This window comes from Podarcis melisellensis, assembly GCF_964234715.1.
Source record: "Podarcis melisellensis genome assembly, chromosome: 6".
NCBI classification, from domain to species: domain Eukaryota; kingdom Metazoa; phylum Chordata; class Lepidosauria; order Squamata; family Lacertidae; genus Podarcis; species Podarcis melisellensis.
The window spans coordinates 41,865,152-41,882,468 of NC_138538.1; the positions used below are offsets into that span (position 1 = coordinate 41,865,152).

The window sequence follows — 17,317 nt, forward strand, 5'->3', positions numbered from 1 at the left end:
AAGTTTTCAGATGCTCAGTGCTACCAGCAAATCTTAAATGAACAGATATTCATGCAGAATTCTTCTGTCTCATTCCAGTCCCTATTTTACAGATGGAAAAGCTGAGGCACAGAAGCTGAAGCAGCATTATCTGTCACACAGCCAAGAGCAGAGCTGTAGTTATGAATGGGAATTCCACCTTAGCTCCTTGTGCTACAGATGCATTGTGAGATCAAGACCCATTGATTACTGATTAAGAAGCGTCTATTATAATAAGAGATTGCTGAACTACCACCGACACCCTCCCCACCTCCCGCCAATTTTCCTAATCTGCAGCCACAGCAGATTCATCCACAACTTGGGCAATTCACTTTCTAATCAGAATGTAGGACGGAGATTCTCTGCAGCTCAGAGATGCTTGCAGTTAGATTAGCTAGATCAGAAACACCTTTCTGAATACCTTGATATGATCTACATCAGTTCTTTGTTGGAACAGTTGTTGGCTGTGGGTTGGAATGGCTCATTACTCATGAGAATTTCTCCTATTTCCTGATTGATGCTTCACAAGATATATCTATGCTACAGTTTACACCTGCTATGGGAAAACCTTGATGGGTCACCTCCGGGCTGGTATTATGGATTAAAAGAATTGAAGTACATCTAATCATTAGACAAGGACCTGTGAAAACACACACCAATGCACAAATAGCTTACACAGAGAAAGCTGGGTGGTTTTTTGTGTGCATTCACATAATTTCCTCTGCATTTCCATAGGGACCAAAACAATACCAGTCTCCTCTGTGTATTTGCACATGCAAAATCCTCCTGCTACATTACTCAAGCGCCTGCTCTTGGCAGGCCTGGTGTGGTAAACAAGGCCTCATGGTGTGCAGGATGGGGGGGTGTCATAGAGAGAAGACTCACCCTAGTATGCAGGGATCACATTCACTTCCAGAAGCCCTATGCCAGGGATGGGGAACCTGTGGTCCTCAGGGTGTTGTTGGACTACAGCTCCTATCAGCTCCAGCCAGCATGGTCAATGGAGAAAGAAAGCAATCATTGATTTCTAAAATGCATAGGGGCTCAAGATGCCTCCTCCTTAATCTCAGATGTATGGAGGCTGTAAGCTGTTGTCATGAAATAAATTGGCATTGCTGGCAAAGTAGCCTATTTTGCATTGGTGTATAGCAGAGATAGATAACCTGGGACCCTCCAGATGTTGTTAGACTCCAACTCTCTATTGGCCAATGGAAGTTAAGTCCAACAACAATCTAGAGGGTCACAGGCTAGCCACCCATTTGTCTACCTTTGGTCCCCACCCTGCATCAGCTCTCACCTGTGGCTCAGAGAAGCTGTCAGCATGCAACATGGGAAATGGCTTTGAATCACTGGCTGAACCAGGTGAGGGTAGCCAATGGGTCTCAAATCCTTAGTGTGTTAGGGACTTCCCTGCATTTGAATACAGGCTCTGGCAGATGAGATCAATAATTGGTCCAACATTCAAAAAGGTGGTTTCTGCACATGTTGTAGAGGGAAGTGAGGAGCTGATGGGGCTCATCAATCTGCAAAGGTAGCCCATCTAGAAGAAGGAAAACACTTATCCTAAACCTGCTCTGTCTTGCAGGATCTGTTAGGCAGAAGAAAAGGCTGAGGAGTAAACCCTACACAAATCCGGAGTGGAGTTCCTAAGATGGTTGGATGGTGCCTTGTACACCTCTCTCCGGCAACTTTTGAAGCCGAGCTGGTGGCAAATGTATGGCTCTGCTTTCTTTTGGTTCACATCAGTGAGTCTGAGAAGGGGGGTCTTGTTGTCTGGGCAGCCCAGGACATCCATACACACTGCCCAGGCTTGCGCCCCAGAGAGTTCACTTTGGTGCTGCTAATGCAACAAAAACAAGCGCTAGGATTCTCCAGTGATTTGACTTCACTTCCAATGGAGGGGGACTCCATTATCTCTTGAGACACATGGATGCCAACAATTACGTAAAGGAATCTCAACCTAGGTAAAGGTAAAGGTAAAGGTACCCCTGCCCGTACGGGCCAGTCTTGCCAGACTCTGGGGTTGTGCGCCCATCTCACTCAAGAGGCCAGGGGCCAGCGCTGTCCGAAGACACTTCCGGGTCACGTGGCCAGCGTGACATCGCTGCTCTGGCGAGCCAGAGCTGCACACGGAAACGCCGTTTACCTTCCCGCTAGAAAGCGGTCCCTATTTATCTACTTGCACCTGAGGGTGCTTTCGAACTGCTAGGTTGGCAGGCGCTGGGACCGAACAACGGGAGCGCACCCCGCCGCGGGGATTCGAACCGCCGACCTTTCGATCGGCAAGCCCTAGGCGCTGAGGCTTTAACCCACAGCGCCACCCGCTCATGGACATATACATACCTGCAATGGAGTGGATACTCATGAACCAGTGGGTTGTGAATGAAGGGGCCAAGGAAGATACAAGATACAATAACCCCTTTTCACAATCACAAGAATCAGTGTCGGATGTAATCACACTCCTCTGTTTTACATGGTACATTGCTCCAGAGGAATGAATTCCCAAGGACTGGTGGGATTGCTTACATATAGGAGTAGTGGACAATGTACTACTTGCTTAGGACAATGGGGGCAAACAGCTACTGTAGTGCCAGACCTGAGCAAGGCTTCAGAGATGTATGAGCATGTATTGTTTTCTTGTACTGGAATTCTTAGCTCTGTACACATGTGTAGGTTTGGTGTACTAGACCACACACTCTTCCCCCTCTCCAATTTCCCTCTTTTCATACTGCCTACTCTTTGAGTCTCCTCTGTGGTCAAAGAATTGGATTGAAGGCTCTGTTGTTTATGGGCATTCCACCCCCAGAAAGCATGAAGCAACAGGAAAACTCCATAGACTGTAACCAGAGCAAAACCAAACAATAACCATCCCCAGAGACGACAATGCTCCATTGTCTTGCATGGCCTTTTCAGTCTTTCCTATTCTAATGCCTGAGAAGCCACAGTTAACAAAGCAGCAGCTAGAAGCCACTTCCTCCTCCTGAAGCAGGACACATCCTGCTGGACCGAGAGGGCCGATATGCAGAGAGGCATCTTGATCTAATAACAAGGCTGGTTAATGCTGGCAGTGCAGGGAAAGCCCTCAGGACAGCACTTGGGACACAGTGGCTATGCTACAAAATGGATGAAGTGGCCTGTGGCCTGTTTTCGCATTGTTATGGCTTCGGAGAACAATAAAGCATTGTTGTCTCCAGGGGGTCTGGTTGTTTGAATTCATAGCACAGAACATGGGAGAGGTTCTCCAGAGGGCCAGTAGGTAGACACTCTCTGTGGGAGGTATCAGATAATTAGCAAGGCATAATTTTCTAGGACATGGTGTGTGGTATGTGTTTGGGTACTATTACAGTACAAAAGAGAACAAATAGAAGGACAGTCATCAACAGCCAGCACAAGCAGTCAAACTGAATCGCAAGAACGGAGGCAAAACATTTACAGTAGCCAGTGCCTCTGACAAAAACTTGGCTTGAGACATGCTGAAAGCTGCTCACAATTTGCTTCCAGCAAGGAGACACCAAGAAGGAAGGTGTCTTTCTAGAAAGAAAGGAAAAGATTGCAGAAAAATGCAAAGATAAGTGGAGCTCTGTCCCCCACTCCAGTGCTCTTCAGCTTTTCTGGCTGGCATGAGGAAACCAAACTCTGGGTAAACACTTGCAACCCCGAGAATTTCGCACTGCCCAGACACTGGGGTGGTGTGCAAGAGTATTTACTTGGAAAGTCAGTGACATATTTGGTGGGTTCATACTCTGCAAATGCTATAATGTTTGAAAGTCTGGGGGCGGAGGGAAGCCAGTCACTCATTATTTCCTCCACATCTGCCCTCCCCAATGGCAAGTTTTCAAAGCAAATCTAATCAGAATCAAGGTTAAGAAATACACTGGTCAGGACCACAGAGAAAGCCTGTAGGTGGGCACAGATACCCTTGTGGTGAGATTCAGATGATTATGGAATACTGTGAGTGACTGATGATGAGAAGAGATGCCCCTTTCTCACTGTTCCGGCCCCTGTTCATTTAACAGCAGCCTGAGGTTTCCTTCTGCACTTCATCTATTTGCCAGGAGGACTTCACTGCTCGCCATGATGGCTATGTTCTACCTCCATAGTTGGAGGCAGCATGTCTCTGAATACCAGTTGAAGGCAAGCACAGGTGGAAAAAGTGTGCTAGTGCTCAGGTCCTGCTTGCAGGCTTCCCATAGGCATCGGGTTGGCCACTAGGAGGACAAGATGCTGGACTGATCCAGCTTGCTTGTTAAATGTCTGTGTCTCAGGATGCTGATGCAGATGCAGGAGCTGGGCAAAGAAAAGGTTCCAATCCTATCCTGCAAGGAGTGGCTTCATAGCAGAGCAGTTGTTTGTGAGACAGTCAATGCAATCCATATACAGTATGTCAGTGGCTCCCCATTCCCCCCCTTTCATGGACCTCATGAAAACTGCTCCTTTTTTCTGCCTGTTGCAGCAAGTGTAAAGTGCTGTGCTAAATGCTGTATCTCGTTGCTTTTTTCTGCTGTATTTTATTGCAATACAATTTGAATTCCATAAAATATAAATTACAATAATAAATAATGAAGTACAACATGAGTAATAAAAGAAGACGATTAAAAACCAATATGAGCATTTAATCCCTCCACTCAGTGTCACAGCTTCCACCTGAAAGAAGCTCGCAGACCACAATTTGGGAACTTCTGTTAGAGCAATCTACGGTTTTAATGCACTTCTGGAAGTTTTGTGAAATGCCCTTCAGCTCTTTGAACTGGACATTCATTCTAACAACCAGGAATTAGTTTCACTGTGGCTTTGACACTTATACTCACCCTGCGATTAATCTACAGTGGTACCTCGGGTTACATATGCTTCAGGTTACAGACTCCGCTAACCCAGAAATAGTACCTCGGGTTAAGAACTTTGCTTCAGAATCTGTTATGATAAAATGATTACAAGATGTTGGACATAACATTATGTTCGCTGACTGGGAACAGTTATGGACCACAGGTATGAAATTTACGGCATGTAATGCCTTAAGAGAGAATATTATGAAAATGATATACAGATGGTTCATGACACCAGTCAAGCTTGCAAAAATATATCATTTGCCCGATAATAAGTGTTGGAAATGTAAAGAAAATGAAGGTACATTCTTTCACCTTTGGTGGACGTGCCCAAGGATTAAGGCTTTCTGGGAGATGATCTATAATGAAATGAAAAAGGTATTTAAATATACCTTCCTGAAGAAACCAGAGGTCTTTCTCCTGGGCATGGTCGGCCAATTGGTGCCAAAGAAGGATAGAATTTTCTTTATGTATGCAACAACAGCAGCAAGAATACTCATCGCAAAGTATTGGAAGACACAAGATTTACCCACCCGGGAAGAATGGCAGATGAAGTTGATGGACTACATGGAACTGGCGGAAATGACTGGCAGAATCCGAGACCAGGGAGAAGAGTCGGTAGAAGAAGAATGGAAGAAATTTAAAGACTATTTACAGAAACATTGTAAAATTAAGGAATGTTAGAAGGATGCTGGAATGAAGATAGGTGGTCATAGCAGTAATGTTACAGAATTAAGTAAAATTGGATTATGAATAGGTGAGAATGTAAAGATACAATATATTAAGATAAATTATTAAGATAAAAGTAAAAATGGAAAGGATTTGCTGAAACAATTAACTGAATTAGAATACAAAAAAGGGAGGTGTGAGGAGGTCAGAGAAACAAGCAAATGAAAGGTAAGATATGGAAAGATCGATTTGTTTTTAATTGTTTTTATTTTTATTTGTATTTTGTATTTTCTGTGGTTTTTTTTTACTTATATTTTTGTAATTCTTTGAAAGTAATAAATATTATTTCAAAAAAAAAAAAGAACTTTGCTTCAGGATGAGAACAGAAATTGTGCGGCAGCCGCATGGCAGCAGCAGAAGGCCCCATTAGTAAAGTGGTGCTTCAGGTTAAGAACAGTTTCGTGTTAAGAACGAATTAAGTACGTAACCACAGGTACCACTGTATACACTTTTAAAGTGCTCATGCATGCCTCTATACCCCTCACTAAACCAGCAATACACATCAAGAAATCTGGAGCTCTCATATTTGTTGGTTCACTTTTTTGAATTTGTTATTTTGTCTTCCTTCTGCATGCAAATGGCAGACAGAATATGAGGATAGAACTACACATTTCCAGCTATACATGGGGTGCTCAACCGCATGCTTGCTTAGTACCACTAAGGCATAGGCAAGTGAGAATGAACATAACACACTAGGTGTGCTTAACCATGCTAAGCGTGCCAGTTCTCCCTTGTAAATGCTTCCCTCTGGGCATTTTAAATCAGTTTTCCAGCAGCTGGGTTATGATGGAAATGTGCCAAACTAAGGAGGAGGGAGAACCAGGAGCACGTTTGCAGAGGATAAATGATGTGCACTGAACAGGGTACATATTCCCCTTCCCTCTTGCTGATATTCCACTATGAATGCCCTGACTTTCTCCTGCATTTGAAACTATTGTGTTAAATAGTATATACATTTTAAAAAACAATAATAGAATTGGGAGCGCACACCTTTTCAGATCTTAGGACATGTTGCAAGCCTAAATGACCAAGATAGACAGGACCTTCAATATCCCAGGTGTAAACAGACATTAAGAGACTTTCTCTAGGCTACATAGCTAGCACATGAAACAAATCTCAAGCCATCATTTCAGGGCCTTATAGGAAAGCTGCCCACCCACAGTCCCAAAACCAGCATGGTTCATCACTGCACTGTGCACTTTCAGACAGGAAGTGTGATATTATGTCCAAGCCTGCGTCTCTCCCCAAAGCCTCATGAACACTAAATCAGGCATGCCTTCTGCCGAAAGGGAGACTAGTTTACCCCAAATATAGTAAAATATTTTGGGATCAGTAAAGAACAGCTCCTGTTGATTGCTTGACAGGGAAGGCATTTACTGAGATTGCTAAGGGCTAGTTTCTACATGCATAAATGACTTGATCGCTCAGTATTTGATCAACGCAGCCAAATGTGGGAACTGACAGTGAGCAACGGGAAAGTTCTGTCTGTGATGATGAAGCGATAATGCAGGGCTGAGCGACTTGCGGCTCTCCAGATGTTGCTGAACTCCAGCTTCCATTATCCCCAACTAGTAGCCATGCTGACGGAGGTTGGAGTCCAACAACATTGGGAAGGCAACTTGTTAACTATGCCTGGATAGCACTCTGCATGGCAGATGGAAGAAAGTACCAACGTTAAAAATAAAGTTTGTGCAATGGCTTGTCCACATATGCTTGTTGCTATTTGGCAATAGTAAGTGATGATCGTGCATTTGTGAATTGGCCCTTCATCATTCCTATCATGCACCAGCATATTTGGTGGTGAATAGCATTGTTCTCTTGCCAGCTAAAGATCTTGCTCTGGGGTGGCCAAGGTGACATATTGTGGATTTCCCCTAACACCTGCAAATGCTCTGAGCAGTTCCTCACTGCCTGCTTCGTCACAAGGAAGCACAATGCTTGCCTTACCCCACTACAACCAAATACATAAACAGTTTCCAAAGACAATCCAATACCTTCAAGCACCTTTATTGTAGCACAAAGGCCATCAGGAGTCACCAAACTCCAATCTACTCTGCCATTATCCTGTTTGCCCAACAACCTTCCGCCAAAGCCATTTGCATTGCTCTTTACATAGAATAAAGCTTTTTTAATATAGGAAAGTATGGGAAGCAAACAAAGCTGAAAGAAAGTCTCATCTTCATAGCGTACAAATTCCCCCTCTGAATAAATGCTTGACAACATCACTCTCAACAGGATCCAGATAAACTTGTGACATCAGGTATAGCAGAAAAGGTTGGGTAGGCACTGATGCACCCTCCTGACAAAATAAGGCTACCAGTGGCCACTAGTCATGCTGACAGTATGCTGCATCCAAGATCAAATGCAAAATGCCCCTGAGTACCATCTGATAGGGAACAAAAGCAGGAATGGGATATTGACCTAGTTTATTGACTTGTTTGTGGGCTTCCCGAGAGGCATCTGGTTGGTAACTTTTAGCAACAGGTTCCGGGATAAAACAGCTATTTGATCCAGTAGGACTCTCTTTACATTCTTACACTGCACCTGCTGAAATCCTTTATTCTTTACACAAATATTAAGGACCCTGTCTGCTGCAATGTGTGATGTTCATAGCTGCAGTATGGGAAAGGTGGCATTTCTCCATGAATCTGACTCCTTTTAAAGATAGTTCCCACCAACCTAACTTGTGTCAGTGAATTCCAATATTTAACTGTGTAGTGGTTCTTCCTTCTGTCTGGATCTCTTAGTGTTGCAGCCAACTATGTTCTACACAGAGTAGAGACATTTAAATCAGTGGATTTAAGTTGGCCGTGTCCTTTAATCACAGTGGCTCTGTTCCATCATGTTAGTTGTATGCCCCTAGATTATAATGAAAGGGGAAATCTCATATTCACTTTATCCTCAACTTTTAACTAAAAAGCCCCAAATGTTTTAACTATTCCTCCTTGTCCCTGTACGATATTGACTCTTCTATAGAACCATTAACAGAACAGCAATCTGATCCTCCATTGTTTCCAGCCACCTTAAACCCAACAAATGTTTGGTTTACACATGATTTACCGTTCTTTCTAAATCTCTTAGATTATATTATTATAGAAATTTTCAAATGCTGTAAAGTAAGTCAATAAACAGAAGGTCCACTTGGGTTGGATAGAAGGGGGAAATTGCATCTGATAGTTTCTGAGGTCATCGCAATGAGATAGCTATGGCTGATGGTTACTAACTCTCAACCCTTGGCCATTACACTCTTCATCTGCAGATGCAGTTGGTGGTAGAGCAGTTCTGCCTCATTACTTAACGTGAAATGTTAATAATTATGACATTGAATATTTTTACTATGCAGAAAAAGCAAATACCGACTATCAACATTTCCCCCTGCTGCTGACCACAACAGGCAGGTTATCAGACATGTGACGGGCTCCTGACGTAGCATGGTGCGCATAGCTGTCAGAATACGCTGCACGAAAATGTCTCCTCTGGCACTTAAAAGCAGAACAAGACTAAGTAGATCACACAGATCAGAGGAGACATTTGGAGGCTATTGCTTTTATACCTCATTGTAGGAAACTTCCTTGATGTAGTACTGTGACTTACTTCCATAGTCACATGCAATGAGATAACCTGTCAACAATGGTACCTGCAGTTGATTGAGGTCTGGCCTCTGCTGAGCTTACCTCTCTCAGGACCAGTGTGAGATGTGCAAGGATTCCCACTTTCCACTTAAGAGCAGACCGTCCTTCCTGATAAAGAGTTCCTGCCACATGCGCTCCATTTCTATCTCATCCACCCATGCTGTATCTTACTTCATGATTGTCTCTCACTTCCAAGACAGATGGACCAATGGTATGTTGCAACACAAGGCAGTTTAATATGTTCATAGGATTTTCATTACCATCATTCCACAAAACTATTTCAAGTCTCCCTACTGAGGCTTGGGATCCTTACTGTTAGAAGATTCAGTCACCATGCAGTGCTGTAAGTGTATTTCAGAGTTGGCAAAACACTAGATACTATGAATTTGATGTTTGCCACAGCATCATAATGCAAATTGCGATTCGGCAACTTCTGCAAGCATCTTTAAAATGGGTTCTTATCAAAGGTTTCTGACACGATGCCATGCTGTGAAGAGACTGCAGTACCTCACGGAGTTTGAGGTACCCGAGATCAGCAGTCCTAACAATTCTAGCTTCTGTGCAATTGAAATACAGGCCTAACATGTTATGGAACAAGTTGCAAAGCAAAGACAACAGGCTTCAGTGAAGCAGAAAGCCAAGCAGACACAGGTTGTTGCTTTTTAAGAAAAAAAAGTTGGAATTTACCTTATTTGTTCTCGCTGTCACTTAGGAGAACCTCCTCCTCCTCCTCCTTAGCAATAGGAATCTTTCAGGATACAGCAATGTCAGAGATTGCAGAACAATGATTAGAAAGGCAGGCATGCTCTTTTGCTACTGCAGTGGTCAGAAGAGCCTTACACTCTGCAGCTCAAATTCATCTTCCTTCCAGGTTGCTGTGGAGCCAATAAAGAAGCAAAAAACCAATGCTGGGAGAAGCATGCTCCAAGCAGAGGATTCTGGCTCTTTACTTGAGAACTGGCTGGTTTTGCCAAGTGCAGCTATGCCCTCTGCTGTCCAAGACTGACACTACTTTCTGCATCAAGGTTGTGGTTATAATGCATTTCTTCAGAATAAACACCCAATTTCATTCTTGGAAGGATGGTCAGCAGTGCTTGTCAACACTCTTCTTCCTTTGAAGTTTCTGTCACCTGACATCATAGGATGTCAGGTGACAGCTGGACAGCCCCACAGAGCTTTCCCACTTCTGGGTCCATGTATCTTCCTTCCTAGAGCATTCAGATCTTGAGTGCATGCCAGCCTGGCTATCCAGACATCAGTCAGGACCTTTCCTTACAATTAATTGCAGCACCAATTTTCTATACAATTTGCTGTCCATACAGCTAGTGTCAACACAAAAGGGGCTTCACAATCGAGCTGATTAGACTACACTTCCTTCCTTGTACAAATTAACATGAAGATAGAGCATTGATTCTGATAACATCAGAACAATGGAGGAATTAACAAGCAAGAAACAAGAAGAGATAAATGCTGAGAAAAGCATGGTGTTCTTTTTATCGCTCAGCATTTAAGATACTTTCTGTAATTGATTTACAGACATCAAGTTAAGAAATACCTAATCAGCATCTCAAGTCCCCTCCTTAATCCTCCTCAAACTTATTCTATTTGTATTTTATTTTTAACTGAGTTTTCTCAAAATCAAAGTCCTTTAAAGCCCATCTTCCCTACAGCCAAACCTCCCACAAATACATTTAATTTTCTGACCAATGTAACCATTAGGTGATTCTTTCTATTGTTTCTTTCCACGGGTGGCTGCACTGTTTTGGCTGCTGAAAACGTGAAACAATGCAGCCAGCAGTGAATGAGTAATTTACAATCGTGCAGCCACAGAAAATAATGAATTTTATCATTTAAAATCATATACTGCTTAATATTTCAAAAAATCTCCAGGCAGTATAGTCTAAAAAACAATGTGTCATACACTTCCATGATTCTAGGAGTAGAATGTTTTTTCAGGTTACTGTGTCACTGCCCTATATACTGTGCAACAAGCAGAATTTCCCCAGATGATCCAGCCCATCTATCTGTACACAGGCAGGTGAACTTTCAGGTAACCTGGTTGCAAGTTGTTCAGGGCTTTCTGTGTTAACACCACCTTGAACATGGCCTGGTAACTGACTTACAGGTGACACTGTTCCCTTGGCACAGGTGTAGTATGTGTACATCCAGGTACTTCACTCAACCTGGCCGCAGTCTTCTGCACCAGCCGCAGCTTCTGGACCAATTCCAAGGCAAGCCCCAAAGAGCACATGACACTAGTCTAATCATGAGGTTAGAAATGCATGAATCATAGTGGCTAAGCTATCCTTGTCCAAAAAAAGGGTGTAGCTGGCATACCAGCCAAAGCTGGGAACAGGTGCTCTTCACCACAGGAGTCACCCGAGTCCCCAGTGACAGAGAGGTATCAAAGAGCGCCCCCAAACTACACACATATTCCTTCAGGAGTGCAGCCCCTAACTCCCAGGCCTGGGAACTGTTCACCAAGTCTTCATCTTAGCAGAATTCAGCCTAAGTTTATAAACCCTCATCTAGCCCACTTTTTCTTGAGAAAGATGCTATGGACAAATACAGCTGAGTGTCGCCAGCATATTAAAGGCACTGTGCCTCAAATTTTCTAAATTCAGTGGTTCCCAACTAGCTAAGGAATATGGACCCCATTTTTCAAAGGTCAAGACATGGACCCCCTAATTTCAAAATTTGGTATTTCTATGGTAGTTTTTAGGGGAGGCAGGTGGCGCTGTGCACAACGGGGTGAACTCCCGTTGTTCGGTCCCAGTTCCTGCCAACCTAGCAGTTCGAAAGCACGCCATAGTGCAAGTAAATAGGTACCGCTCCAGTGGGAAGGTAAACGGCATTTCCTTGCGCTGCTCTGGTTTCGCCAGATGACCTGGTCATGCCGGCCACATGACCTGGAAGCTGTACGCCAGCTCCCTCAGCCAATAAAGCGTAATGAGCGCTGCAACCCCAGAGTCATTCACGACTGGACCTAATGGTCAGGGGTCCTTTACCTTTTATGGTAGTTTTTGCTTTGTGAATGGTGCCATGGAACCCCTGGATGGGTTACCCCATAGGTCATCAGACCACCAACTGGGAATCAGAGTTCTAAATGAATTGCTCTCAGTGGCTTCATATTGATAGTTGCACACCATTCAAATCTCTGAGCAGTTTCCAGGGGTTCTATGTGCGTGCCCAGGGTTTGTTTCCTTTGGAATGATACAAAGTGGAGACTGTGGTATCTTTATGATATATGGTTTATTTACACATATATGCAACCCCTACGATGGAGGGGTTCACAGGATTAATACCTGAAGAGGATCTTGCTTCTCCTATGGCCACAGCCTTGGATTCCAGCAGAAATCATGCATAGCACTCTCTCTGGCATCTGTATGCTTTTAGCTTCTAGCTCACAAACCTCAACTCTGCCCTTTGTCTTTCTAACTACCAGACAGCTGAGGGTGGCCGGCCCACCCATTTACCCTCTGGCACAGAGTGACTTCCTCTGTTGCCTTAAGGATCCATACTAAGGGCCTTTATGGCCCTTGCCTGGCTAATTCAGCAATTTGAATCCCTGCTAGATCCAGGAACTAGAAGGGTCTTGGCACATCGCCTAACCTGCCAAACTCGTAACACTACCTACCCACAAGAACCAGACATCTTTTTTTAAAAAGGGAAACAGAGTGGGGTGTACTCTATACTTGCCTGAGAAATGAAGCAACAGTAGGATAAGAGATTTTCACCAGGGGAAGACGACTAAATTAAGGGAGCCAATCAGAAAAGACACTCCCAAATGTTGATGGGAAAGTCACCAGTATCTTCTAATGAAAAGTTTATTGCTAAGGTAACACTGTAATTTGGGCTGAACAGTTTGTTTTCTCCTGTATCATTATAGAACTTTTAAGATTTCTACACCAGGTGCTATGGATAATAAGTGACAAAGATGTACTAACAAAAAGTTTTATTTATAAAGAACTACAATTCAACACCAATGTAGAAAAGTTATTGAAAATTATGCAAGCACAAATTAAGTAACTGGCTTCATTCTTCACACTTCAGACACCAACGGTAGAATTGGGAGTGATACCATTAAACCACTGCATGTTTTCTTCTATAGGTTTTAAAGATCAAAATAATAAGCAAAACAGACTCAGTAACTATTTCTAGTTAGAAACACTCTGTAGAAGAGTAATATTGTCTCCTTTTAACATGATTCGACCTGCAATGAAAAAAAAGTGCCATTAGATCTATGGGAGTAAAAAAGATGCCCCTTTTCTGACAACATTATACCCCTTTTCTACTAACATCTTAAATCCAGTTTTCAGTTAATAGAATCGTAGCATTGGAAGGGGCCACAAGGGCCATCTAGTCCAATTCCCTGCAATGTAGGCTGCACAATGTGGAGCTCAAACTTGTGACCCTGAGATTAAGAGTGACATGCTCTACCAACTGACCCACTTCAGTTACATTCATCATTTATCTACACCAGTCTTTCTCAACCTTGGGTCCCCCAATGTTTTTGGACTACAACTCCCACCATTCCTAGCAAGCATCATAGCCAGTCATTAGGGATGATGGGAGTTGCATTCCAACAACACCTGGGGACCAAAGGTTGAGAAAGGCCGATAACTGTATAATCGGTACTAAAAATATTGGCAAGGGTGGCAAAGTACAGTACTGTACAGCATTAACCCTTTCTCTTTTCCCTTTCTATGGCCTAACTCTTTCATGCCCTCAATTACAGCATTAATTTGCTATCTAAAAACATTCAAGTAACATCCTAGGATAAGATGAACTGCAAATATAATAAGACTTAGAGTAGGTAATATTTACAGATAAAAAAGCAGCTATTCTTCCTTTTCATGTTATTTTTCTACTACACTTTAATAATTTTCATAGCAGTTTCACAGTAGTATTAAAAGGTAATTCTTTACCACTTGTTAAGATCATAATTGGACACTGGAGAAAGAACATGCCCATTTGACAGGCAACAGTCAGCTCTTTTTCATACTTAGTGGTTGAAATCCATCCCACTAGGAAATTTGCAGAAAGCCAATAAAGATCCAGGCACAGCAGGGCAGTGAAAGCCCAGTGGCTAAAACCCATCTGGAAGGGAACATCTGTACTAGATTTAACACTCAAATAGGTTTTTTATTGAAAATATGGAAAGTACAATTGCATTTGCTAATGACAAAAGGGAATGGTGTCCTCAACACTCACCCAGCTGTTTCCTTGATTTTGTCTTGGAGTGAATCTCCTCAGCATCATCCAGAACCAAGTTCATATATTCATCAAATCCCTGTGTAAGCCAAAACAGTTGCCTATGACTTCACATTGTTTTAGGGAAAGCAGAACACATGATAACGTAGGAAATAAAGCAATATATCGCAGTAGTGAATTCAGACGGCTTGTTATCATCATCACATGTTGTCTGATTTTATATTAAAAAGTGCATAACCCAATATGCCAAAACAATGACACAAACCTCCAAAACAAGACACAATTAAACTAAAATAAAAGTTCAATGCTGGGCATGCAAGACTTTTCTGACAATGTCAGGAATTAATTGTGCTCTCTGGGTCTTCAGTTACATTTTATTTATTTTATTTTAAATGTATTGTTTTATTGCTTCACCATCTTAACTTTTACTGTGTCTTGACAGATACTGTAATGAGGGCATAAAAATGCTGTTACAAACAGAAAGTAAAAGATTTAAAATCCTAAAATGAGCAGCGCAAAATTAATAAACTATATAACTCAGAAGCAGCATTAAAAATGTAAAACAGTTTTCAGTTATTGTTATTATTATTAATTGAATTTATAAACTGCCCTATAACCACATAAAATAGATTTAACCTGGCATTTAAATTTGGTACCAAATGATCTTGCCATGGTAAGAGAGGCAAGCACAATTATACAACCTTGTGAATCATGCAAAGGCATGATCCTTTACAATACCACATGCTTCTTGTTAGTAGATGAAGAAGCTAAAGTTACTTGAAAATTAATTAAGCAGGAATCATTTTCTGGGTGCTTTGCTTCTGATAGTGTGGGTGGGTGTGAAGAAAGAAAAGAGAAACAGTGATGGCAATACTCACAATAATACAGCCTTCTATCCTCATGTTCACCTGTTCATACAGCCACACCTGAATTCTGGACCTCTGCAAAGTAAATAGTAAAGGAAGTATTTATAATGGTTCCAAAGAGGCTTTCAAAAATTCAGTTGCCCATTGAAGATATCCATGGCTTTCACATGAAGAACAAAGGGCTGCCAAATCATACTTGGCTTTGGAAAAGGTAGAAATTCCAAAACCCAGCATGACATTAGACACACATCCTGTGCATATTCAGAAGGTGTGAGCCTGAATCATGGATTCGTACCATGCCAATCCAAAATGTATGGATGTCTTAATCCAAACCATGTTTTTGAAGTGCTGAAGCACTACACAACACTATACTTACTTTGTTTGAAATGTTTATGGTTTAGTCAAGACAAAAAGTTTTTCAAGACATTTTATATTACGGCATAAATTTCTTAGAGCCTAGGTAATACTTTATACATGTTGCACTGTTTCTAGGCAAGAAACATCAGTTTTTAAAGAGACAATTACATAGGCACTGGTCTTTTTTAAGGCTACTCCTACAGTGCAGTTAAAGTGCCATAAACAGAGGCCATGGAAATGGATGGGCAGTGTTCAAATTAGGACATAACCTAGGTTTCAAGGTGCCATTTAGCTCCTAGCTTTCACATCTCAGTTTCTAATACTGAACAGCAGGAAAGTGAGGTAAAAGTTTGCCTGCCACATTTGTTTTAAAAGTTCATACCAAGCCCTTGTAATACAGACTATATACGCTCCCCTCCAATAAAGCAAAATACAACATCCTGACTATGATTTTATAACACAATAAAAAAATCCAGATCTCCTGGCCATTTGCTCTTCATCTACAAGTTATATTGAATATCACTACTTGTTCAAATTCATTATTAAGGAATAAAAATCCCAAATTGTGTTTACTTACATTCTGTAGGTATCTGAAGATGAGGTTCTGCAACAAGTGGCTTAAGGAAAAACACATATACATAATAAAGCAGTACCAAGCGAGGCAATTTTGACAGTGGCATTAGAACCACCACTTCCACTTTTCAACATATATTGAGGAAAACAGGTTAGCAACCACAAATTAGTATGCCTTGCCGTTTCTCATCAAAACCATTCCAATTTGCTTTGGAAGATCCTTTGAACACTTGGCTGCTTTCTGGGTCGAATTTGAGCCGCATTTTATCCATTCCCCACAAGTCTAGTCTGTTTGCCAGCATTTATATTCTGCCCTCCCCCCTCACACTTTCCAGATGAAGGGAGTATAAATAATAAATTTTTATTAAATTTATTATTATTAAAGAGGATTTCAAGGCTACCCACAACAGTGCATGTGTGGCGTCGCTACATACGGCACATGCATCATCATCATTATTATTAATTATCATTATATTAATATTATTATCACTCAAGAGGATTTTAAGGCTGCCCACATTATTCAACGCCACTCCCAAAAACACAGTGAGGCGGACTAGCTTGAGAGCGTGGAACCGGTCCATTTTTACTGCTAACTGGAAACAACTGGGGATTTGAACCCAAGTCTCCCGTCCAACGACCTACACAAGCTACGCGACACAAATCAATGTCTTCCCGCCACTCCTGCGCCGAAATTTCCTCACGCGAAACCAAGCGCCTGCTTCTCTCCTCGCCCCTTCAAACCCCCTTACGAATCTCAGGACACCTCCCTTGGGCGCCATTGCTTCCCTACCCCCCCACGCCCGTTACCATCCCCTTCCCACGCCTGGCCTGCTTCGCTTCCCGAAAGCCACGGAAGGATACGATGGGCTGCACCATCACTTTCTGCACCTTCTGGCCTTGCCCGCGGTACGCCATGGCCGGCAGCTGGGCTGGGAAAGACCCCCGACAGGACGAGCCGACTTAGGCGGGACGGGGCAGCCAACGGTCAACTCCTCTCACGCCTCGCTTTATCCCTCGCACGAGCGCGGGCCGACGCTCCACCGACGTAGCTAAGAGAACTTCCGGCGCGGGCAGGAAGCTAAGCGACAGCCGTTCGTTTTTTGCA

General features: G+C 42.6%; 1 protein-coding gene across 1 annotated transcript; it reads right to left on the bottom strand.

The window, feature by feature from the left end:
• Positions 1-13,142: 13,142 nt before the first annotated feature.
• Positions 13,143-17,289, bottom strand: SNRPE (small nuclear ribonucleoprotein polypeptide E). Its single transcript, XM_081914593.1, has 5 exons — positions 17,074-17,289; positions 16,217-16,243; positions 15,295-15,357; positions 14,417-14,495; positions 13,143-13,415 (listed from the first exon to the last, which is right to left on the bottom strand). Exons 1-5 carry the CDS (start codon positions 17,125-17,127, stop codon positions 13,360-13,362), a joined length of 279 nt encoding a protein of 92 aa, XP_081770719.1. The 5' UTR covers positions 17,128-17,289; the 3' UTR covers positions 13,143-13,359.
• Positions 17,290-17,317: the final 28 nt, after the last annotated feature.

Bases quoted from the DNA above. Each gene is read 5' to 3' on its own strand.
- SNRPE (XM_081914593.1), bottom strand. From the start codon at position 17,127: ATGGCGTACCGCGGGCAAGGCCAGAAGGTGCAGAAAGTGATGGTGCAG. The intron at 14,496-15,294 runs GTGAGTATTGCC...TGGCTTACACAG, and splicing joins GGATAGAAGGCTGTATTATT to GGATTTGATGAATATATGAA. The intron at 13,416-14,416 runs GTGAGTGTTGAG...TTTTCATTGCAG, and splicing joins AAAATCAAGGAAACAGCTGG to GTCGAATCATGTTAAAAGGA.